The sequence below is a fragment of the Macaca thibetana genome, chromosome 12 (assembly GCF_024542745.1).
Source record: "Macaca thibetana thibetana isolate TM-01 chromosome 12, ASM2454274v1, whole genome shotgun sequence".
NCBI lineage: Eukaryota > Metazoa > Chordata > Mammalia > Primates > Cercopithecidae > Macaca > Macaca thibetana.
Window position 1 is genome coordinate 99738682 of NC_065589.1, and position 26123 is coordinate 99764804.

General features: G+C 35.8%; 1 protein-coding gene across 2 annotated transcripts in view; it reads right to left on the reverse strand.

The window, feature by feature from the left end:
• ARHGAP15 (Rho GTPase activating protein 15) overlaps nucleotides 1–26123 on the reverse strand; it is a 629043-nt gene that overhangs the window by 546258 nt on the left and 56662 nt on the right. For both annotated transcript variants that reach the window (XM_050751741.1, XM_050751742.1), the window contains exon 3: nucleotides 7153–7221. In XM_050751741.1, the coding sequence (XP_050607698.1) occupies nucleotides 7153–7221 (69 nt within the window). The remainder of the gene's footprint in view (nucleotides 1–7152; nucleotides 7222–26123) is intronic.

Here is a 26123-nt window from a genome sequence, read left to right on the forward strand (position 1 = left end):
ACAAATACTTGAATTGAGAAAAGGAAAGGGATATGAAATAATGAAAACTTAGAGATAGTTTCTATTAGCATTATTAAATTATATAACTTATTATTGTTACATAACTCATTATTAACAGCTTGAAGATCTGGAAGGATATTTCAGAAAACCTAATTTTGTCTTACTCAAGTAGACCTTTGAAAGACTAGAGTTTTTGGAGTTTTTCAGCAGTTTAAGGAAAGCCCAGCTTGATCAATAGAATTATTCCCCCAAAGTCTGTGTCCTTTGTTTTAAAATGAGAAAACACTGTATTCTCACAATGTCTTTCATGCTCAAAGACCTCACAAGTATTAATTAATCCACAAAATGATATCTGGCTCCAAAAGGTAGAATCTGGGACTTAAGGTTTATCTGCAAAAGCCTGCTTTGCCCCCAAGCCATGGCAACTTCCTGAGCTCTGTCCTCAAAATCCTCCTAGCTCAGGAGGTAGCAGATGATTCTGTAAAACCTGCCACAGGCTTTTGACTCCTGCAGGGTTATCCATAGACATGTCTTACACTCTGTTGATAAAAATAAACAAGATAAAGATTTAACATGTTATAAACAGGGTTCTTTTTCTTGATCATTTCTTTAGGGGGAAAAGAAAAAGTACCCTGAAAATAATTAGGTCTCATGAACAGTTATAATAGAGAATATACAAGATCAGGAAACAAATGCATATTGACGGATTTGATGATTCATGTACAAAACTGTTGCAATATTATAGCACTTTCTAAGCAACCACACTGATTCTCAGGAAATGATTTCCGTCTCTTCTACTGAAATCCTATGGATTTACATACATGTGGCATAAATAACGTCTTCCGTCAGTGAACTGGGTAGTTTCCACCCTGAAATTTTAGATTCAGATTAGGAATGTCTTTCGGCCAATATTCAAAAGAAAGAAATGCTTTGTTCTGTTTAACTATGCTGCTCGCAATCTACTTTCTTAAAAGGAACATTAAGAAAGGGAGCACGACTCCCAAAGGGTGTTCGCCTCTATGAGAGCATCCAAAATGGCAGATTTCATTTTACAAAGTGAATAATTGTTCTACAACATGGTGGACCTAATAGGATACTTTGATAAATTTGGCTCAAAGCCAAGGTCTGTCATGTTTCCTGGAGAATGTTTAGTAGAGTTATCTGAATATGAGATATAAAGGAAATGAGATTTATATATCCCAACATTTTAGAAATAAATATGCCTGAAGATCCATACAGTGGAGATGATGGATAATAACACCAAAGGAAAGAATGTCATTAATTCTCAGAAATATTTTCCTGTATATTATTTCACATATAATAGCTCATCCTGGTAGGTACGGCCAAGGAAACTACTGCCAGGACTCCTGGATGACTCTGGAAGCCACCCTAAGGCATGGTGGAAGTGAGGAAAGTTGGAGAGATGAAAGTAGGGAACATACCAGAGTGTGGAAAGAGTATGTGAGTCCTGGTAAAAAGAACACAGTATCAGATTAATCAGATGTAAATAAAACTTCATAGGTTCTGAGAAATAAAAAGTGTCAGTGTGAACGATAATGAATGGCCTGTAATTAATCAGATTTTCTCTCTGGGGAAATGGGTGATTACTGGGGCATTGCTCATCAATATAGATAATTCATAAAACGAATTTGGGATGAAGATAACGTTTCTGCCTTTAAAATAACACTAAGTAAGAAATTCAATTCAAGTAGAGATTGATGGATAAAGGTTGAATGTTATCCATGTTCACAAGACACAGCAAGATAAGTGCTCAAAGAGATGATCCAGGAAAATGCAAGTCAAGACTAGAAAGTAAGCTGATTGGTAGTTCCAAAACGTTTTAGAACTAGTGGCACTGTGTGTGTGTGAGTGTGTGTGTGTGTGTGTGTGTGTGAATGAGAGAGGGAAAGAAGGAAGGAAAAAGAGAGAACAAAAAAATATACAAGTATGCAGCAAAAAAGAGTGAGATAAGTTGCAAGGTAAAAAAATTTAAAAATTATTGTTTTTGCTTCTGTTTAGCAAGACTTCCCGATGTTACTTTTCCAAGGTCATTGGGGCTAAAATAGAGTATTGGGCAAATAGATCTATTATCTATTACTGTATTGTCTATAATTAGTAATATTCAAATTGAGTTTCATTTATTTAGAACTGAGGCTGCAGAGAAACCCTGCTATATGCAAGTAAATCAACAAATAGCCTTAAGTGTAGGCAGGTAAATTAAGAAAACTATTTCTGAATATTCTAATGGTTCTTCTGATATTAGTTTATGCTTGATACAGTGGCATAGAAAATTCACAATTAAAAAATTATATAATAATTTTTGATTAATTTTTTAAATAACCATAATTTGGATTTTATATATATTATATATTATAATTTTTATGTAAAAATCTTTGCGGCACATTTTGGCACTGTTGAAATATAAGTACATATATATTTTATGTATAAACATACAGACACACACACAAACACAGACATTTACTGAGCTCCATTTTCAGCCTAACTTTTGCCATGTTTCATGAACTACTTCAGAGCAAACTTTTTATGTGTTATTTTTACAGAATAATCCAGCTCTTTATAATTATTTTTGTACTTTATTTTCTGTGTAATCCAAATTTATTTAAAATAAAACCAAACAAATAAATCATTTATTTTCCTATTTATTGGAGAATTACAGTGTGCCAGCCTTTATATGAAGTCTTAATAGTAAAACAATAAATAAGACATAGTCCTCCCTTCAAATAGCTTATAGCTCAGTAAGAGCAATAAAGGAAATAGGCAATTTTAGTGTGATGGGGCTGGAATAGAGTCAAGACCCAGCTGCTATTGAGAGACAGATCAAAGAAGGGCTACTAATTAAAATTTAAGGAATTAGAGAAATCCTTCCTAGAGAAAATGCTAAGTTGAGATCCACATAATTAATTTTGAAAACAATATATTAGTATATCTAATTATATTGAAAAAATGGCTTTCACTACAAATGTTAGGCATATATTTATTAATATCTGCAACTAGCAACATTGTTTTAATAAACTTTTAATTTCTTATTACATCAATTCACAAACATGTCTTTCCTGAACAAGTACTAGTATCAAAAGCAATCTAAGTAGAAGTACGATATAATAAAGAAAGTACAAGTCATAGCCTCTAACTTCAAGACATTTACAATCCAGCCGTGGAACAAGTCTATTACCTATGAAATAGGAGTGAACAATACAAAGCAACGCATGAACATGTGCTGGGATGAAACGACTATAATTGCTACAGGAAATCCAAGCTCCTTCAGGGTAAGAGCCATGTCTTAATCATGTTACTACTCCTGGCTTGAGGGTATGTGTTTGAGAGAGGATAATAAATAACGTAAATTGGGGACCATGATGCTATAGAAAATTTGAAAATGAAATAATGAAAGTGCTATTGAAAGAAGGTTGCTCTGGAATTGCTGCCTAGGATCAGTGGCGGGGATGGGAGGGTACCATAAGGTCAGAAGCATTTCAAGGCTTGGGTGAGGGTTTGGGGGTGCACAAGGAGAAGCATGTGGGCACTACAACCATTGAGGAGAAATTTCATTAGAAAATGATGACTTATCCAATGGGCCAGGGAGAAAATAAAGAACATAAAGAAAATGTGTTCTAATCCTAGATAAATGTTTGCTACTAATAGAGATGGGCTCAGTGGAAAGAGGGAATCAGTTTGGGAAGGCACTGATGAAGGGTTTAACTTGGGGGACTTCATTTCTATAATGACACAGATGACATCCTAGAACAAATGACTAATTTACACTCGGAGACATAGGATAAGATAAAGGAGAGAAAGTATACAAGCGTAGACCTGTGTAATACAAGCTTGGAAGTAAAAACAAAGACCATTAAATTTTAATTATGCTTTCCTTCGACACATATTTACTGAGTCCTTAACATGTTCTAGCAATGCTTGTAGTCATGGGAATGGAGTAATGAACACAGGAGACAGTGTCCTTGCCCTCATAGAACTAAAATTCTAATGGGGTGACAAACTAACAAAAATAAATGCTGTAGTATGCCATCTGGTGGTAAGGTCTATAGAGTAAATTAAGGTAAGAGAGTAGTGTGGATGGAAATGGTGTGGTTTCTTGTTTGTTCATTTGTAGGTTCCTTTCTGTTTTTTGTTTATCTCTCTCTGCACAATCTTGCCTTACTGCAACGTCCACCCCCAGGGTTCAAGCGATTCTGTGCCTCAGCCTAACAAGTAGCTGGGACTACAGGTGAGTGCCACCACACCTGGCTAATTTTGTACATTTTTAGTAAAGATGGGGTTTTACCATGTTGGCCAGATTGGTCTTGAACTCCTGACCTAAAGTGAGCCCCTGCCTCGGCCTCCCAAAGTGCTGAGATTACAGGCATGAGCCACCACACCTGGCCCTTATGGGTTTTGTTTGTTTGTTTTTGTTTCATCTTTTTTTTTTAAGGGAGATTAGGGAAGACCTATCTAAAAAGGTGATATTAGAGCAGAGATGTGAAGCAAAGGAACATATGAGATATCCAAATTTCTGGGCACCAAATAAATTATTTTGTAAGAGATAGAGGCAAAAGCAGGTGTAATGGCCCTGCAGAGGTATCAGCTTCATTGGAGCAGGAGAGAGGAGAAGAAAGGGAGAGGTGAGACTGGGGAGGTCAATGAATCTTCTAGGGCCTAGTGAACCATTGGATGTTTCTCAGCTTTTACCTGGGGTAGACTAAAAGCCAGGGAGGATTTTGAGTCAAGGAGTGACGTGAGATGGACCGAATGTTTATTTCCCCTTAAAATTCACATGTTGAAATCCTAAACTCCAGTGTAATGCTATTAGGAGGTAATTAGGTCATAAAGGTGGAACTTTCATGAATAGGATTAATGGCTTTTTAAAAGGAACCCTGGCTCTCTTGCCCTCTTTTTGCCATGTGAGGATACAAGGAGAAGTCAGCTGTTTGCAACCCAGAAGAGGGTCCTCGCCAGATCCTGACCAGAATGGAATGCTGATCTTGGACTTCCAGCCTCTAGATCTATGAAAAATAAATTTCTGTTGTTTAAAAGTCACCTTGTCTGTGGTATCTGTTGTAGTAACAAACTGACTAATATAAGTAACATAATCTAATTTACATTTTAACAGGATCACTCTCGCTGTTGTGTTGAAAATAAACAGTAGACAGTGGAAGTTGGTAAACAGGGAGACTATTTCAATAAACTGGGTGACAGATGATAGTAATGGTGGTTAGAAATGAACTGATTCTGGATATATTTTGAAGATAGAGCAAACTGGTTTCTTTGATGTTCATTTATGTTACGACAGAAACAAGGGAAGATGACTGTTAATGTTTTGACTGAAGCACCTGGAGGAACAAAGTTAGCATCTTGTGAAATGGAGGAGACTTCTGAAATGGAGAACTGGTTTGGGCAAAAATTGGGATCAGTTTCAGATATGCTACGTTTAGGATGTATATTAGAATTGTGTGTAAAAATGCCAAAATTTATAGTACTGAAGTTCAAAGCTGTGGTCCATACTGGAAATAGAAATTTAAAAGTGGCTAGTGTTACATCGTCTGTAAAGCTACAACACTAAATGAGATGCCCTAGGGAATGATTATAGAGAGAAAAAATAAAAACTGAGCTCCAAAATGAAGAGGGACCTGTAAAGGGATTGAAAAGAGGTGGCTCTCCAGCTAATTGGAGAGTCATGAGAAAGTGGTTTACTGGTAGCCATGTTAGGAAAATGTTTCTTTTTAATAAATAATTTAGATTCAGGGGATATATGTGCTTATTTGTTACATGGATATACTGCATACTGGTGGGAGTTGGGCTTCTAGTGTACCCATTACCCAAATAGTGAGCATGGTACCCAATAGGCAATTGATTGAAGAAGAGAGCTATCGATTGGGTTAAATGCTCAGATAGACCTACTGAAGAGAGAATTGAGAAGTTACTGATGGATTTAACGACACGGAGGTAATCGGTGACCTGGATAAGAGGTGAATGATTGAGATAAAAGCCTAAATAGAGTTAGTTCAAGAGACAAAGGAAGGGCAGAAATTAGAAACAGCAAATGTAGATAATTATTTTGAGAAATTCTTATCCTAAAGTAAAGCAGAGTGAGCAGAAATAGTTGGAGTGAGGATGTGGGATCTGGAACATGAAAAGTAATAGAAAACAGGAACACTGAAGCAAAAAAAGAAATTATTTTTGGTGCTGAGGATGGGACATCCCAAAGACAACAGGGATGGAATAGCTAGAGATAGACAGGAATACAGTCATCATGGTGCAATATCCTGTAAGCCAATAAGACTGGAAGCATATTGACCAATATGAAATATAGCAGGAAAGACAAGTCGAATGCGTATGGAGGAAAAGCACATTGTATTTATTGAAAAAGAGGTCATTAAAAGAAAGGTATCAGAAAGGTTGGTCTTATGTGTTTTAAAGATATCTATAATACTATATTTATTTATGTTATTTATAATATTTCAGGTACTCTTTTACCCGCTAGAATACAACAATACACAAAAAAATGGGAAAAAGTGCCATTCTTATGGATGTTGAGTCTATTAATCGCTTTTGAAGACAACAACAACAATAACAAAAATCTATCAACATTTACAATAAGCCCCCTGTAGTCTCTGGTTCCTATTATTCACATCCTTTTGTAATCCTCTCCCCTTGTGTGAACTAGACTTAATGACTTACTTTTAACCAAAAGAATGTGGCAAAGGTGATGGCATATTGCTTTTACAATTAGGTTACAAGAGATTTTGACTTCCATCTTGCTAGCAAACTCTCCCTCTTGCCTTCTCATCTTGGATGCTTTGAAAACACAAGCTGTTATTTTGGAGAAATCTACGTGGCAAAGAAATAAGAGCAGCCTTTGGCCAACATTCCTGGAAGAACTGAACCCAGCTAACAACCACATAAGTGAGCTTGAAAGCAGACCTTCCCCACACAAGCCTTCAGATGAGATCCCGATTCTGGCTGACACTTTTGTTGCAACGTTTTGAGAGACTCCAAGTAGATCCCTTTACTAAGTGATGCCCCAATTCCTGACCCACAGAAAAATGAGATAATAACCTATGCTGTTCTAGGTTGCTGAGTTTTGTGGTAATTTATTTTGTATCAGTAGATGAAGAATATAATGACTTAACCACTCACCAACTGTTCCAATGGAGGAATGACATCTTTCAAGATATGCTGTGAATGATTCCTTCTGTGTCGGGATATCTGCAAATATATTGACATTGGATATTACTACATAATTTTTCTTAATAGAGTTTAGTAAGAATACACATAAAAATAACCTATTCAGTGTTATTCAAGCATGTGAATTAAATAGATATAAAATGAGAAGTAAATGTTTTGGACATTGACTAAATTGAATAAAATATGTACTCTAAGATGGCTGGCTGCAACCACATCTCAAACCCAATTCTCTTCTTACCATGTAACCTTGATACCCCTTTCCTTCCAATGTTGGCGTCTGTGTTCTCTCATGTTAACCTGGGCAGAACTTATGCCTGCTTCAATCAAAAAGTACAGCAGAAGTTCCACTCTATGACTTCAAAGATTGGAAAACAAAAATGTCATACATTTTCCTGTGTCCTCTGAGAACCCTCACTCTTGGAAAATATGTTGGAGGAAACCCAAATCAGACCCACAGAGTGAGCACATGGAAAGCCTTATAGGTTTCCGACTGATAGAAAGGCTGAGGTTCCAGCAGACGGCCAGCATCAACCACCAAGCTTGTGAGTATAAAGAAGTCCTCTACCCTTCACAGGCTCTGGTGATCATCATTCTATTCCCTGTCTCTATGATATCAATTGCTTTATAGCTCTCCCAAATGAGTGAGAACATGTGAAGTAAGAAATGACAAATGCTCAGGTTAATGAATACCCCAATTATCCTGATTTGATTATTACATATTGTAGCCCCTTGTTAAAACATCACACTACTCTATACATATATATACCCAATATGTACCCCTAATAATTAAAAAATAGAACATTAAATTTAAAAAGAGCCTTAGCCTGGGCAACATAGTGAGACTCTAACTCTACAAAAAAAAAAAAAATTTTTTTAATTAGCTAGCATGATGGCACACACCTATAGTCAGTCCCTAGCTACCACAGTGGCTCAAGTGGGAGAATCACTTGAGCCAGGATTTCGAGGCTGCAGTAAGTTATGATCAATACAACTGCACTCCAGCCTGGGCAACAGAGTGAGATCCCACTCTAAAAAATAAAATAAAATAAAATAAAATAAAATAAAATAAAGAACTCCCGGTGATTGCCTTTTGGCCGTTGAGTTTCCCCCAATGTTCAAACTTCCCCGAAGAGACCTCAAATATATTGTCGGGTAGAAACAAGCTATTCCTGCTGTGCTTCATCTGAATTTTTGGCCAGACTCTAAGCATGATAAAAACATTGTTTCACACCTCTATGTTTCAAGGTGATTTGTAACTAGGACAAAATATTTCATGTTGAAATGTTTTTTGTTGATGATGTGAGCTCAGCTTTTTCAGAATCAACGTTCTATTAAGTATCATGTCTTCTATTATTAACCAGATGTGTTTAAATACTCAAAAATCACTTTCTTTATGTGCTTTTGAAACAAATTAAAAGAAATCTCAATGTTCTTTCCCCTGAAGAAGCATGATAGACAGATTCTACAATGAAACAAAAAGAGAAAGATAATTTATAATCAAATCTTATACTATTTTATAATTTAATCAGAAGCTCTCATTAATATTGTTTCATATTTACATGGAGAGAGAGAGAAGGAAGAAAGAAGGGGCATGAGGAGGATGAGAAAGAGAGAGAGAAAGAGGGAGAGAGGGCAGTGTAAGAAATTAAAGAAATAAAGCAGGCCTAAGTACTATGTCTAGGAAAGCACTTTATTGTTTTTGGTTCTGGTTACTGGCACATGCAACTGACTGAAGGAATTAGATCAATGTCTATGAAGATTTTGAGAGAATTGTTTTACCAAAAAAATAAAAATAAAAAAATAAATCAGAATCCTGGCCTAAAAACTCCATGACTCCATACAACCCTGGGGCCCCACATTTGCTCTATGAAAACTGGGTTATGAAGAAAGTAAAAATCTAAGGAGATAATTCTCCCCAGTGTTTGCTTCACAGGTGGCCTATGGGAGATAATTGAGAAGGAAGAGACTTCAGAAAGAAGGCCAGAAACCCTGGAGAACAGTGGCCATGAGGAATTTCAGAAAGGAGAGCCGGGGACTGTCTCAACTTCCGGGGAAGTTGTCTCACAGAGCCTGACCAGTAGGATTTAATTATTGTTTTGATCCAGTGACTGTTGGCTGTTTACCTATTTTTTCTTTTACAAATGAGAAAGGTTTTTGTTTATTTGTTTTTCCCAGGTACCAAGTTGTTGCTCCATTGTTGTCTATTTGATGCAGTGGGGAAAGTGGGAGAGAGAACTTATATCTCAAGCTCTAAATCACTTATCTGTGCTGTCTCCCCACTCCTCCCACAAAACCTGGACTTTATGGAGAGAGCTGTTTATCACTAGAGATTCTGAAACTTGAGTTTGATGCTGTAACTGGATGGGACTTTAGGCTGTGTCCTTTGGGAGGTGGATGGATGGATTGCTAAGTGTTGCGAAACAGGTGTAAATGGCTATATGGTGAAGGGGAGGGAGGGCTGAACGGCAGGCTGGCTGTTCACCAAAATTTCATCCTCTTTTCTAGATGCTACATTTCGCAGCCTGCCTTGCAGTTTGGAGTGGCCATGTGACTAGTTCAGACCAATGGATGTGAGCAGAAACAATGCCAGCCACTCCCTGGCTAAGGCTATTAACCAGCGAGTGTTTCCCCTCCATGTCCTCTCTGTCCTCATACCCTGGCTGGGAAAACAATGAACAAGGCCCTATGGAGGGATGAAGATGCAAGATGGAAGAAGTTTGGACTCTGAATCACCATGTGGGGAAAACCATACATAGGCTAGTAAAACTCACTTTGTTTTCTTTAGTAAATTTTTATTGTGGAATATTTTTGTATTTAAGAGAAAAGTTGCAGAGGGAGTTCCTGAAGAAAACTTTCATTTAACTGTTACATAAGTGAGAATAAGCCTTCTATTTTTTGGAACTTTCATCTATTTTAGAGGATTTTACAGCTGCTAGCATTACCTTAAATATGTTACCCATAACTGATGCTCAATTAACATCTAAATGAAAGGTCTTATGCATAAGGAAACTGAGGGCAGACTACTTAGTTAATGGGAGTGATCCTAGAAACCCAAAATTCACACTTATTAATTATCCACTGATACTTCAACTTCTTCTCAGGAGTGGAAGAATATATGCATTTGGTATCTAAACCTCTTTAAAAACAGAAATTTATTTTATCTTGCTATACATTTAGAATGTACTACTCTTAATTACTACTCATTATACTAAGATTTATACTCTCCACTGAAAATTTCATACATATGTCGTATATTTAACTTTCAAGAATGGAAGAGTTCCAAGATGGAAGGAGTTTTTTTGTTCTATTTCCTTAAAACCCAGCTAGATTTCCAGTCTTAGGGCAAAAGTAATTCTCCTGGAAAGTAAAGAACCTCAAGTTTTAAGTGTTAGAGAAGTAGCAAGTAAATGTCCCCACAACATTGATGAGTGGGCACTTGGCCTTTAACTATGTCAGTTGGACCATTTATTCTATGGCTAACTCCATGCCCTCTTTCATCTGACCACTACTAAATTCTTATGGGCTCTAAATATTGTCTCTAAATATTCCCCTCCACTCACCTATAGAAAGCTTTTGTTTAAGGTAATGTTTGGAAATGTGTGGTGTACGTATTATTAGGGGCATGAGAGATTATTTTAACTGATGAGTGCTTTCATTGTAATGATTTATAAAACCCTAAGGTTTCATAGAAAAATGTATCACACCAAAATCACTTACTAGTGATATGAATATATTTTATTTTAAAATAAAGCTATTTAAGTTTAAATAATATAGTTAAATAAGTAATTTATGGTATGAAATATGGAAAAAACTCACAAACATAGTAAGTGAATGACTACAGTTTGGGAAACAAATTTAAATCAGAAGACCCAAAATAGAAACTGAACACATACTTATTTCACCTTTGAAGGGGCCTGTTGAGTCCATGGTACAAATAAGAATGCAAATTGAGAAATGTATACAAAGATGATATTGTATGCTAACATTTATTGAGTACTTATTTTCTGCCAGGCATGGTTCTATATGTTTTGCATTTATTAGCATGTTTAATTCTCACCCAAACCTGAAAAGGTTAATAATACTAACCATTTTTATAAGTATCGAAGTAAATACAGTTTAAGTAACTTTGAAAATCCATAGCTAATGAAAGGAATAGGTAGTATTTTAACTCAGATCTAAGAATAAGCTAAACTATGACACTTTATTGTTTCTCCAGCAATATACGTGTGTGTGTGTGTGTGTGTGTGTGTGTGTGTGTGTATAAGCAGTCACTAAATTCTTGGGGATCTTCAAAGTTGAGACCCTCCCTGTGCATAAAAGGCTATTTCTAAGGTAGAAATTTAGAGTCAGACTTATAAATTTGTACACATTTATACAGGATGCTAGAAATCAGGTTTCAAATCTGTTATGAATCATCTTAATACTCCTTTAGGGAAAATAATATTGCTGATCATTCCTAAATCAATAAACTAGCCAATCTATCATTTTCAACCAGGTTATGAAGATGTTGAAAAAAGAGAGCTTTCATCACCTGTCTTTGCTTTAATGTTGTTCTCAGTAAAGCATTAGGCCAAGAAATATGTGATCCCTCCAAATCAGATTATGTTGACTGAGACTTATGATTTAGGAAATTCTGGATCCAAAATGGCTTAATTGGTTTGCGTGGATATCAGGAAAAATTAGGATATTTCAGGTTGTCTTTACATAATATACTTAATTGAAATAATAATTATAAAGAAAATTTGGGTCAACCAAAATCTCATCAAGTAAGTTTGAAGGGAAAAAAGTCTCTCCTAAGCCATAGTACAAATAACAGAAAATGTTATAGTACTTATATAGATATTGATTAATAGCTTATTATTATCTGATAATTTTATAGTTATTATGGGACACACTCTTGACAAATATTCAGCTTGAAACATTAGATGTCCTTATGAACCATTTATTTCTATCCAGAAAACATTTCACATTTAGTACATCCATATGTCAGTAATTTCTAATAGTAGGTGATCAAAATATACTTGCTTGTGTTATAAAATCTCTACTACCAGTACTGCAGAGAGAATTTCATTTAAACAGTAAAGTCTTCCTCAACAATCTCAGAACTTTTTAAATGTATCTGATATCAAACCCCTACATTTTATTCTTCAAGTTGCTTAGATTAAGTTTCAGAATGCAGACAAAGGAGGGTTCCAACATTTGGTCTTCAATCCTTTTCACTTTTGCTAGAATTGTTCATTAATTATTAAATTTTGAAAACTTGAATAGAAGAATAATATTAGCAGTAGCTTGATACAACTTTATTTCAATAAATTATTTTCTCTCAAAAACAGAAGCATTTCTGTAAAGCTTCTGAGAAGTTTTAATATATTATTTTTATGCGAGTCTCTTTTATTTTGTTTCCAAGTGTTTTTATATAGTATATAGGTCCCCCCTCTAAACAGAAGAGAACATGTATATATGTCTATTACATAATTAAATGTTCGCAGCCTCATTTATTTTGCTAGTACTTGCATTTATAAATGATGGAATGTTGGTTTCAATATCATGCTAAAATTCCCATTTGAAAAATTTTGTGAATTTCTACCTCTTGACTTACTTGCAATATTTTATAAAAAGAGAAGGGGCCCTGACAATTCTGTTTCTCTGACCTGTTTATTAAGAGTTTCATTCAAGATGGCATAACTATGTCTTAAATTATTTTTATTACAATATTCTGCATATTAAGCAACTGAGTTTTCCTAATAAATGTTTAAACTGATGGTAACCCTTCTTTTGGGGAGAAAAAAAAGTCCGACCTTATCTTTTACTGCGTGTGGGCAATCATGTTTTCAATGGCGCTATTTCCTATTGAATTATCACGTCCTGCAAATAGGAATGATTTGTAACTACCATTGAAAAAACTTGAAATATAAATTTCTTCTGACTTGGATTATTTTGAACCTAGTATTACTGAAAATCTGTGTTTTTCCTTATTTATCACCACCCACCACACTCTCCCTTTCTACTTCTGTTCTTCCCCTCCCCAGGTACTTAGCTTTCTAATTGTGCAAAGCAAAATGGAAAAAGATAGTATTCTGAATATATAATGCCTATTTTCCTTCAAATTCCTCTTTGTTCTTATCAGGATATAGATCATAATTAAGTTTTTCAGATATCTTTTTCTCCAAAAAGAGGAATTAAAAAGTCAGTTTTTCAAAGTGTCGTCATTTTTTCTTCCATTCCTTTTTCATTTTTATCTATTTAAAGGATATGAAACTGATGGGTGGGATTAGTATGTGATATATTACATACTGTAAAAATAACAGAATTTGGGCATATTATTTTCCTTGTGTAGGAGGGTCTACTATGAAAGTTATACATAAACATGAAACATTCCACATAGCTCTGATTTTAAATAGATTACCATTTTTGATGAAAGTTTATATCTTGTGGCTTAGAATTGAAATAAAATCACTTGAAGAAAAGCATTAGTTTGTTCCAACATTTTCACAGACATGTACGTTTCTGAGGCGTACCTCCCATTAGCAACGTCCCTGGATACTTGGATGAAAAGCAGAAATAAATCTGTGGTTAAGTTTAGTTTTTATCTTTACAGCTTCTCAAAAGTTTTTTTGGTGTATCCCAATTCTTACATTCAAATCTTCATTTGTTTTGCCAAATTCTATTTCTTAAAGCTATTACAATCAGAAATTAAGGAAAGTTAGTGAAGCTTTTTTTTTCTTTACAGTTAATCTTCTAATTTTAACTATTTGTGAACACATGTAAAATTTATCCATGTCCCACAATTATTCTAACACTATCTAAATGCATCTTTTCATAATCCTAATGGGAGCAAATATCATAAACCAAAAAAGACCCAATTTTTCTGTTTTGTTCCTTATTAATGTATGATAAGTAAATTGTTTCACATTTCCACTTTCCTCCATCTGCCCACAATATCATTCAATTGCCATAGTGGACTTTCAGAAACAAATGTTCTCTCTTTTTTTGGGGGGAGGGGGACTCTTTCCTAAGCCTCTTTTGATTGAATGTTATTGTCAGTCAGAAATCTGACACTCTCTTGTTTTCTTTTTTATCCCCTGCACAAAATGAAAGGAAATGATTCAAAAACCTTCTTGAGGACAAATAAAAGTTTATCAGCTTTTAAAAAATGTGTGGATTTTTTTTTTGGTAAACATCTGCGTCACCTGCAGTACCCACCAGCCTCTCACTTCTGGGGTAAGTCTAGCTGAGTTAAAGTCAGCTTCAACCACATTTTCCTATATCCCAGATAGCCAACGGGAAGGGTTTGCTAAAATTATTCTAACTCCTTAATATTCTTTCTCTGCTTTATTTAGTCCAAAACACATGTGTTCCACAAAGAAAATCAAACTGCCTCGTGACCTTACTATTTAAATAAAAATTATAGATAATACACACATTTTCTTGCTTATTACTGAATACCATTCCCTTTAGCTTTCCCCTATCTTTTTTTGTATATTTTCACTAGATTGTTTCTCTCTAAGTTTTCTCAGACTGAGAGGGGTCATTCATATGGAACCTGGACATACCACAATTTTAGCCTTCAAATCGGCTTTTAAGGTAAGAAGCACCAGAGCCAAGAAACTCAGAGATGCCTGGATAATGTAATTTTCTTGGTTTTTCTCTGTAGAATCACTTATTTTTTAGTCATGAATTTCTAAATTGATACAATGAGAAACTCAGGGCCAACACAGACATATAAACATTTTATTCTACTCATAGTATTACTAATGGTATTAGATCTAAGACATTATATAATTCATCAAAGCCAAAGCTATAGTTCCTGCCATTAGCAGATAAAATTACTTATTCATCTCTTTCACCCCCAATAATATAAGCACTTATTCTCTTGATATAAACAAAATGAAATAGTTTAGGGAGTAGATTAAGAAAATGTAGTTGGGTAATCTTGAACCAAACTGACATTGTCTCCACAACTCAAGTCATATGTTATATTTAAAATAAAAGATTTAAGACAACAGAAAACAATACCAAGAACTACCTCACAAATACCTCATAAGAAAACAACATAGAAAATAATTAAGAATCTGAATGCTAAAATTATCTACCTATTCCTAACCAAATAAAACAAATCATTGTCAAATCACCATTGGCTATGTTTGAAAGAAACAATTTCTATCTAATTTAATGATGTTTAACTGTCCGGAAATTCTTAACAAATTAGAATCAGGCTTTATTTTCAGTCTCAAATAAAAATGTTTCTTTCATTGCCCAGAAAGGCTTTGGTTGAAATAGGAAGTTTACATCTTACTTCTTCAAGTGTATGTTCCATCACTGAAGAAGAAATTCTCTTTTATGAAAGCTCTGATCCACAATATATCTAATTTAATCCATGATATGTCAAGTTTGACAAAGATATCTACCCACAGTCAGCTGTCAGTAGTCCACTGATACCTTTCTTCAAACATCACTATTTCTTAATACAAAGGTGGAAAAGTGTTAACTCACTGAAAATGGTCTGCCTGTGTTGGAAGGTCACTTCTAACAGTATTGTGGGAAGCCAAGCTTTGAACAATTATAACATTCTTTCAAGAATGCACAGGTTCTCAGTCAAAGATTTAAAATAAGCATATTGAATGTCCTCAGTATCTTTAGTCAATAGCAAATAACTGTATCCTCCCAGTTTCCTTTCTTCACTTATTCTTTGAGGTTTTCAGAGACCCTAAACTCACCTTCTGCTGCCGAAAAAGCAGATTTCATTCTGAAGGTTAATCCAACTCAGCAGGATTGAAGGATGGCACTTTTCCTTGGTCGTAAGTATGTTGGCTCAGGCCAGACAGCTGTTAGGACATTCTCCTCTGGGAATCGTGCCCTCAACACCCACCGTTGATGCACATACATGGTCTACTGGCTGCCGACTTCCATGCCCATCTGCTCAAATGGCATGGTGCCCACTCACAAGTTGGCTGGATTCTTGCCCTTAGTGTGTAGGTGCCAGGCAATGATGGGTTTAGATGGGCAGCCTGCATAATACTACAAGTGACAATTTTTTTTTCTTTTTTTCTCTGTACAATATCTGTCCTCTGTGTTTCCCTGAAAGAGAAACTTGTGCTTCTCCACCTTCGATTATACCTGTGGACACATGTGGCCTTGTACGGTATGTCCAAATGTATCCAACCTGCCACCAACAGTAAGATGAAAGGGAAGAATTCACAGAGCCCCACATGACAAGTGCTAACACTGAAATGGGTTGGATTGTGAAAATCCTGACCACCTGGAGTGTGTCAGAAGATATTTACCATGGGTGTAAGTATAGCAGACCTCTCATAGATAGCAGTGGCATCAGGAAGCAGCTTAAGTTACAGCACTTTTGTCTGTTGCAGTTCCAGCACAAATCATTTGCCTTGCATTGAAAAGGCACATACAACAGCAAGGGAAATAAATCAAGCAAAAAGAACAAGCTTAATGGGAGCACAATTTATATGTTCAATGAGGGCAAGGGTACAAGCTATGATATTCAGACCTTAGAAATAACCCTGACTGGAGGTCTTAATGGAAAGAAAAAGAAACAGAAATAGCATCTCTCTTTCTAATCTACAGCAAACCCATGGAGAGGAATAGATTGGCATAGGAGGTTGTGACTTTAATGATCCAAAGCATATGAATGCTTGTTAGCAGACAGCAGACAGACATAAGTAAGAACAACAGTAATGGCTGCATCTGCAGCCTGGCCTATGGCACTAAACCCAATCAGGCAGTATTGGAGAGCTGTGCCAGAAGGTATGTTAAAGCCGTGCTTTCCTTGTGTGTTTATTTAAGGGTGATTGAATTCAGGGTGTTGTCAGTCTGCCTTGGAGAATGGTTATCCAATGTGTAGGCATGATCTTTCTCTCTGAATATGCTCTGTTGAGTCAGTTAGTTATGTGTGACTACTTGATCTGTCCTAGTCTTTATACAGTGCCAACATTCTCCAGTCCAAGTTCCAAAGGAACAGGGCCTAAAAACTTTTGGCTCCAGAATCAAATTAGGCTTCTCTGCCTCCCTAGCCAGAAGTGCATAAATACCCAATGGCCAAAACCAAAGAATTTGACATTGTGGAATGAATAGAGCTGTCATATACCACTAAAGTGTAGAAATATCTACTGTTTGAAGTCAAGACTAGTTCAACATCTTCAGTAATCAGAACAGACTTCTCTGGACACCTTTATGGGTTAGTCTGGCTTTTGATTGGAAATGTTTCTGGCAAGCTGTTGATTCCAGATATCAGAAATGTAAGAACATACGGTTTAAAAGAGAAAGTCTGCCGTTTTTTTCTGTCAAAAAAATTCTTCAAGGCAGCACATTTTTATAAAAGATGGGTCCTTCATTTATCTCCAGGTTAGCACCACTTACTTAGATGTATTCTAAAAGAGAACTAGTCAAAGAAGAGGTAAATCAGTATAGTTGAAAAAATATTATTTGAAGCTAAATTGGGAGTTAGCTCAGGAGTTTCTGGTGAAAACAGAAAAAAGAATGAGTAGATTGATCTAAAATTCATTAATCTGATCACTGTGGTATGATTTAGCTATCAAAGTTCCCTGATAAATCATTTCTCTCACAACTTGTCACATCCCAAGGTTATAACAGTAAGAATCACATAAAACTAATTTCTTGAAAACGAAGAAAAGCAGATGTCCTTCAAGGGACTCTTGAGGGCAAGGGGCATGTTTTATTCATCTTTAAATCTGCAATACTTAGCATAGTGTATAACACCATATTGGAATTGGCCTTTCAACTTTTATATTGTACCTCTTTATATATGTGACCTATTATTTATTTGAATTCACCACAAACCTTAATAGCTTTACCTTAAGATACCTTGTTAGAAACATATTCATCATTCTTTTTAAAATATGAACCAAGTCAGTTGCAAGCCTTTTCCAGGTGGACTTTCATAATTTCTCTTAGGAGCTTTGACATCTACTCTTACTGAAATAAGATTGAATCTTCAAAATGACCCCCCACAATGAGTCTTTAATTGAAATAACTGATCCTACTTTGAATACTAGTTCCTTGACCTGTGTAGCATATATAATACTTGGAGCTTAGGTTCCTCTTCTAAAGAAAAATACCTGACCTTTTGATTGGAAATAATAATACAGATAGGTGGGCCCGTGCGGTGGCTCACTCCTGTAATCCCAGCACTTTGGGAGGCCCAGGCTGGCGGATCATGAGGTCAAAAGATGGAGACCACCCTGGCCAACATGGTGAAACCCCGTCTCTACTAAAAATACAAAAATCAGCTGGGCATGGTGACGTGCACCTGTAGTCCCAGCTACTTGGGAGGCTGAGGCAGGAGAATCGCCTGAACCCGGGAGGCAGAGGTTGCTGTGAGCTGAGATCACACCACTGCACTCCAGCCTGGTGACAAGAGCGAGGCTCCATCTCAAAAAAATGTATATATTTATAGATAGATAGACAGATAGATAGATAGATAGATAGATAGATAGATAGATAGATAGACAGATAGATAGATAGATACAGATATTAATATAGTTATAGATACATGTCTGCTTCTAATAGAATTATACTTATGTGTATAATTGTTTCAGACTGTCTTATATTCTATTATCATTTATCCTCTGAATGAATTATTTAACCTCTTGGTACTTCTATTTTATCAAAATATGACATGGTATAGTACTTATACCTCATAGGATTGCAAAAGAAATTTAAAAATTAATACATATATACCTTAGAGCACCTGGTAAGCCTTCATAATTATGATCTTCCCTATACCAACTGTATTATTTGTCTTTCAGCTGATATTCCAGTAAATGGGTAAATACATTCTAGTAAATTGATAATTATCATTAAACTAATATATTTATGAAATTCTTTCATGCTTCTATAAACTCTTTTGAAATGATTTATTTCTTGCCTTGAAAAGAAATTCTAACCATTTTCTTCTAAGACATTTGAAAGCATTTTATTAGAAAAACCTTCAAACACACAAGGAGATGGGAGTATACAGGGCATGTTCACCAGGAGGTAGGAATCTTAAGATCATCTTCAAATTCTGCCTATCCCAATCTCACCTCTGACTTTCAATAATTTGCCTCACACAAACTATATTTTTCCCTCCCATGATTCCCGAGTCTTGTCCTGTTCTAGCATCAGCCTAATGTCCAAACTCTCATTATCTAAATCTGAATCTTATTATCTCACCAACTGAAAGACCAAAATCTACTCCTCTACATCACCTAAATTCAGCATTGAAGGAAGTTGAGCTAGACTGAGATCAGCTATTAAGTAACAGGTGGGATTCAAACACAGGTTATTTTGTTCTAGAGCCAACAGTGTTTAACAAGTACCATGTTCCATCAATGCTATGAGGTAGTTATGATCATTGCCTCCGTTGCATCAATGATGACTCTAAGGCAAGTGGGAAAATATTGCAAAGTTTGTAGGAGTCAGAGTCTATTGGTTAGCCCAGATTCATCTGATTAAAAACCTCATGCATTCTGTCCCCAAAGCTTTCAAATGCTGTACCTACTGCCTCTCAAAGTGGATATTCAACAAATACCTGTTAGCTCACTATCCTTTACATTGTATTGTTCGCAGATTAAGATATGGAATAATATTTATGACACTTTTACTCTGTTATTTTACATAGAATCAAGTGCCTATTTTCTATTTTAATCATGTTCAGATAAGGTTTTTTAAATAACCATTTAGAACATTATCTAAGGTGAAATAATGATAGCAATACTTCGGAAATCAGGGAGATGAGTAGACTAAAGGTTTGTGTTTACCACTCTATCCATTCAAAAGTAGTTACGAATTTTTATTTGTTGAATCCTGAAACTGGAAAACAATGTTCAGTTTTGATCTGCTATAGATATTACATTAGCTGAGGTAAAGATGTTAGGATAGATTTTTAGTTGAAAGTTGTGCATTGATCATCTATCTTAATCTCCCCTACCTATTGAAATCCTACTGATATCACAGTAAAATAATCAAAATATGTTATGTTTACAAACTCATAGAGAATGTGAATGTGAACAAAAGAGAATAATGTGTCTCAGAAATTTTTGGAAGATAGAAGGCATATGAAAGCATTGTAATGACTTTGTAAAATGAAGTTAGAACCTGTCTTTGCAGTTGTGAGGATGAAGGTATTAATGACAAAGAAGTTAACAAATTTGCCTTTCGCTACAGAATATCCAAGAGGTTGATCACTTAGTAGTGCCTGGTACCTTGGAAGATATGGTCAAGACTGCCTACATCATTCAGAAAGGCTAGACTCCCAGGCTTACTCACCCATTGCAAATAGTCAGGTGATAGCTCCCAGACCTTCATGAGACAAGATTAAACAAGGAAGCTTCTAGAGTCTAGACTCAAAGTCACTTGACATTGCAGAGGGAAGAGGTGAGTGTGAGACTGCAAACTGGGGGATTAAAATCTACCTCATTAGCAAGAAGACTTTTAGTCCCCATCCTCAGTCAACCTCCCAGATTCATCAGAGGCAAAAATATATCCCTTCATCTGGAAATTTGGAGGAGTCTTCTCTAGCAGAAGTGAATGGCTCCCAGGTCCTGCAGACACTAAAATTTGGATATCGCCAATGAAAAGTCAGCTTAATCATGTGATTGATTTAGAGAAGACTGTCAGTCAAGAAGTCCAGTGCCCTGGCTCCTAACACAAGGAAATTTTAACCAGCATTTTAAATGCTTCTTTTAAAAATGCGAATAGGCAGGTATAAGTTATTATACATTAACTACTTACTAACTTACAACTAATAATTAAGGAAATATTTATTGTATGAATAATAGCATTGAATAATATGTGCAATGCACTGTTTCAAGTGCTGAATAAAACACCCTCTGCTCTCATGAAGCTTACAGTCTTTAGAAAAAGTTGTGAAATGAAATAAGAATATAAAAATAAGAAAACACAGAAAGAAACCCAAAGTAAGCAGAAATATTACAAGAAACAGATGGAAAGAAACAAACAAAAACTATTAGCAGTATAATTGGGATAAGAAAACATATAGGGTTCATAAAAACAGAAATAATAAATGAGAGTGGCATTAGGAAAGTAAAAATATAAATATATTTTTTAAATCAAGTAAATTTCTGGAGGAAAAAGTAAGTGACCCAAAAATATCAGGAAAAGCTAAGACATGAGGAGAAAGAAAAGATCAAAGCCGGGCACGGTAGCTCATGCCTGTAATCCCGGCACTTTGGGAAGCTGAGGTGGGTGGATCACTTGAGGTCAGGAGTTCGAGACCAGCCTGGCCAACATGGTGAAACCCCGTCCTAACTAAACATACAAAAATTAGCTGGGTGTGGTGGCCTGTGTCTGTAATCCCAGCCATTTGGAAGGCTGAGGCAGGAGAGTCGCTTGAACCTGGGAGGCAGAGGTTGCAATGAGGAATGAGACTCCGTCTCCAAAAAAAAAAAAAAAAAAAAAAAAAAGAGGCAGAGAGAGAAAAGAAAGAAAAGATCAGAGAATAAAGTAGGAAGTTCAACATCTGCCTAGCAGAAAACTCCAAAAGAACAGTTTTTTTTTTTTTAATAGCTGGAAAAAGAATTTAACATGAAGTACAAGAGAATGTCTCCAAACTTTACGATATGAACCTCTGATTGAAAGAGCCCACCAAGTGCACAGTACAATAAGCAAACAAGTAGGACCATATAGTTACAGAACACTGGGACTAAGAAAAGATTGTAAAATCTTCCAAAAATAGTGTATGTGTGAGAGAGAGGAAGGGGGAATAATCACTTACAACAAAAAGTTGGTAATCAAACTCATATTTGACTCTTCTGAAACTGATTGGAGGCTAGAAGAATGCTTTCAAAATCTGAGGAGAAAATATTGTCCACCTATAATTAAATAATTTGTCAAATTATCAGTCAAATGATAGCATTAAGTAGAGACATTTCCTGATATGGAAGGACTAAATGTGTTTATTTCCACTATATTCTTGTTTGGAAGCATCTAGGGGAAGTGTTTAGGTAAAAATGAAGGATTTGACCAAGGGAAAAAAAAAACATTAGAAATAAGGCACAGGGGCTGGGCGCTGAGGCTCATGACTGTAATCCCAGCACTTTGGGAGGCCGATGCGGGTGGATCACAAGGTCAGGGGTTCGAGACCAGCCTAGCCAATATTATGAAACCCTGTCTCTACAAAAGATAGAAAAAAAAATTAGCCAGACGTGGTGGCGCACACCTGTAATCCCAGCTACTCAGGAGGCTGAGGCAAGAGAATCGCTTGAACCTGGGAGGCGGTGGTTGCAGTGAACTGAGATCATGCCATTGTGCTCTAGCCTGGGAGACAAATAATAATAATAGTAATAGACAAAAAAAAAAAAATAAGTCACAGGAACATAGAAACATGGCAACAAGAAGTTCCATGTTCTGCACTGCATGTTAGGCCAACAGAGCCTTTAGTTCAAGATATATTAAGCAAGAAGATGGAGAACGATGGGAAGAAACTTTTCAAAAAGGAGGCACTACATTATTTAATATTTCAGTGTTTTGCAAAAAAATAGGAATTTGGCAATTTTGTTGATTTTTTTGGAAAAAATAGCTATAGTTATGATAAAATATAAGTGAATTTAAAATGAAGGCAATCATTTACTCCATCTAAGAAAATTGAATACAGAGAAATTTATGTTTATATAATTATTGATATAGTTGGAAATATTTAGAAAATAACAATAATGTCAATTAGTAATTGAACTAAAAATTGTAAAAAACTATGATGAAACAATAGAGGGAAGGGAAGAAGCTGTGAGGTGTAAACGAAATATTAAACTATAGTAACCGAAAGTGCATAATGCCTAGAACAGATAAATCAGGGAAAACAGTATATGTGTAATATTTAAAAATAAAAGGTTAATACAAAAAAGCAGCAACAAAAATCAAAGCTGTTGAAGGCAGTTGCCTCTCGGAAGGGAAACTGATGAATAGGCAGGTAGAAAAGTCAGAGAAATGCTATGTTGAATCAAAAGCTTTCTAGACTAATGTCTTAACTTCATGTATAACTTCCATAAACATAAATATTGATTACAATGTAATGTATCATTTTAAAAAGAAACTTTTTTTCCAAAAGGTTGAAAGAAAGAGAAAGGGACCAGGCTATTCTCACACCTAATTGAATAAATGAGAGCTCTCACCCATTAATTTACATAGTGAAAAGTCCCACTTCCCTATCAGATCCTTCAATGTAAATGGAATACAAAAAAATTGTAAGTATGATTCAGCAGAGAATAACTTTTTGCAAAATTACAATGGTAGAAACTAGTAGATTCAAAGATTGCATGCACCACTCATCTTCGTGGCTTAGGGCAAGGCGTTTAATGTCTCTGTGTCTCAGTCTCCTCATCTACAAGGTGGAGACAAAAATAGCTTCTATTTCCTAGCGTTGTGGGGTAATCACATGGATTAATATTTCTGAAGTGACTTCAAGGGCAAACAGTGTGTAATAAGTGCTCAATTGATGTTAGCTAGTATTATCATCAAAAGAACCCTTGAATTCTTTATCTGAACAATGCCTTTTTAAAGTAGAGGCCATACCCTTCTGATCTCAAGGCTTCAGATTGAAGACTCACTCCCTAATGCACCTTCTAAGGTCTGTAAACAGTCAGGATTAAAGGAAAAGGCAAAGGAATGTGGGGACTCTAGCCCTTCTCTAATTCCCTGTGGCCTTGGCTTCCTCTTGGTCTTTGAAGGCATTTTACACAGACAAATGAGTCTTACCCAAGAAATAGTCAACTAGTGAAGTGCTTACATTTGCTTTAGCACCATATCAGAAAAAACAAAAACAAAACAAAAAAACATGCAATTATTTAACCCTATGTTTATCTTTCCGGACACTAAGTGAAAGGAGCTGCAGAATAACCTCTTGGCTGTTATTACTGGACGAGGGGCCACTAGATCCTTGGCTCTAGAAAGTCCATAGAAACATTTTCATATTTCCACTGTTTATAGACATCTACAAAGAAAACAGAAAGTCATTTCACTGGTCACCTTCTTAACACCACTTCATATTCAAATCAAGGGAAGCTGCCAAAATAGTATTAATTTTTTAAAAATAACTCTCTCACTAATATTCCCTTTGGAAGACTAAAGAGGGAGTCCAATTCTGAGCCCATTTTTAATCCTCCATTGTGTATAAACCACAAAGCACAAGTTTGCTCATTTGTGCTGTCGGCAAGGGCCATCATTTTTAAATGATCAAAGTGTTTGGGGAGAGATCAGTCACACAGAATAATGATTCCCAAATTGTGGTCCTGGGCATTTAGCGCAGAATCCTCTGTGGTTCATTTAGGGCACATTTTCAGGAAAATGTGAAGGCTGATAAAATATAGGACCAAGTGGGAATGTTTTGAAGATAGACCAACATAGAATGGTCATTATATTGTTCTGGAGACGGGGATTTGAAATCAGTGGCAATTCAAAGATGAGGAATGGAGAACTAAAATCATAGGATATGATCAGGTGCAAAACATACCTAGGAAACAATGATTTTGGTCACATGCATAAAGGACATATTTAATATAAGTAAATTTTGTAATATTAACTCTTTTCCCTCCAAGAACAAGAATTATAAACTCTTAAAACAAAAACTATGTAGCTAAACTTTAAAACGGAAAATTTTTTTTTTTTTTTTTTTTTTTGAGATGGAGTCTCGGTCTGTCGCCCAGCCTGGAGTGCAGTGGCGCAATCTTGGCTCACTGCAAGCTCCGCCTCCCAGGTTCACACCATTCTCCTGCCTCAGCCTCCCGAGTAGCGGGGACTACAGGCACCCACCACCTCGCCCGGCTAATTTTTTTGTATTTTTTAGTAGAGACGGGGTTTCACTGTGTTAGCCAGGATGGTCTCGATCTCCTGACCTCGTTATCCGCCCGTCTCGGCCTCCCAAAGTGCTGGGATTACAGGCTTGAGCCACCGCACCCGGCCTAAAACAGAAAGCTTTAACAGAATAACTTTTAAAATAAAATTTTCATAGTGCAAAAGGCAAACATTTTTGCTCTTCATAAGCAGAGATTGTTTAAATAGAGATTCCTAAATTTTAATCATAATCAAAGAAAATGTGATTGTATTCCTATTTCATATTCTCAAATTTATCTGGTAATTTGTGGCTTTACAACTGATTTTATGTCCCTCATCTAGCCACAATGAAAGACATATCCAACTCAGTAGTAATAAGAATAAAAAGTTGAGATTATTTTAGAAATGTTAGCCACAAACTCAGTGCAAGCTTAATGGCAAAGTTATTGAAGGAATGTAATGACTATTTATTAAGTATCCTTTACAGGAATTTGGTGGTGATTTGTTTTCCCTCTCAAGAAACGATATACATTGTAGAAAGCTCTGGAGAAGTTAATTTGGGGTCTAAAGTTAAAGAAGAAAAGGATTAAGATGGAAGCAGGAAGCACTTGGTGAAACTAATGAATTTGGGGATGGAAAATTTTTAAATACATATTTTGTCACTTTATGCTACAAAACATCATTTAAAATTTCTGCTTAAGAGAAAGCACTTTTACCTGGTTTATGAAGTCTTTCTAATGGTGCTGGTAAAGAATAAATAGATTTCCTATGATAGCAATTAATGATGGGGGTCCATAGTACATGACAAAGGTGAAGTGCATTCTAACCATGAAACAAGGATCTATTGGGAACAAGGATCTGTATTATTTTGACCACCCTCAAACACACTGGAAGGAAACACACCTGGAAATGACAGCCACTTATATTGCAGTAATTATAGGATCGGGGTAGCACTCCTAGGAGATATTGCAGAATCTTAGAAGAGACTGCGGTTTGAAGGAAGCTCCCATGTGATTATGACCTGGTCCCAGCCCCATCAGAGATTAAAAACCAATCAGAGATTAAAAACCAATCAGAGAACCAAAAGTTTGAAGCAAAGAAAAATACAAGATAAGTTC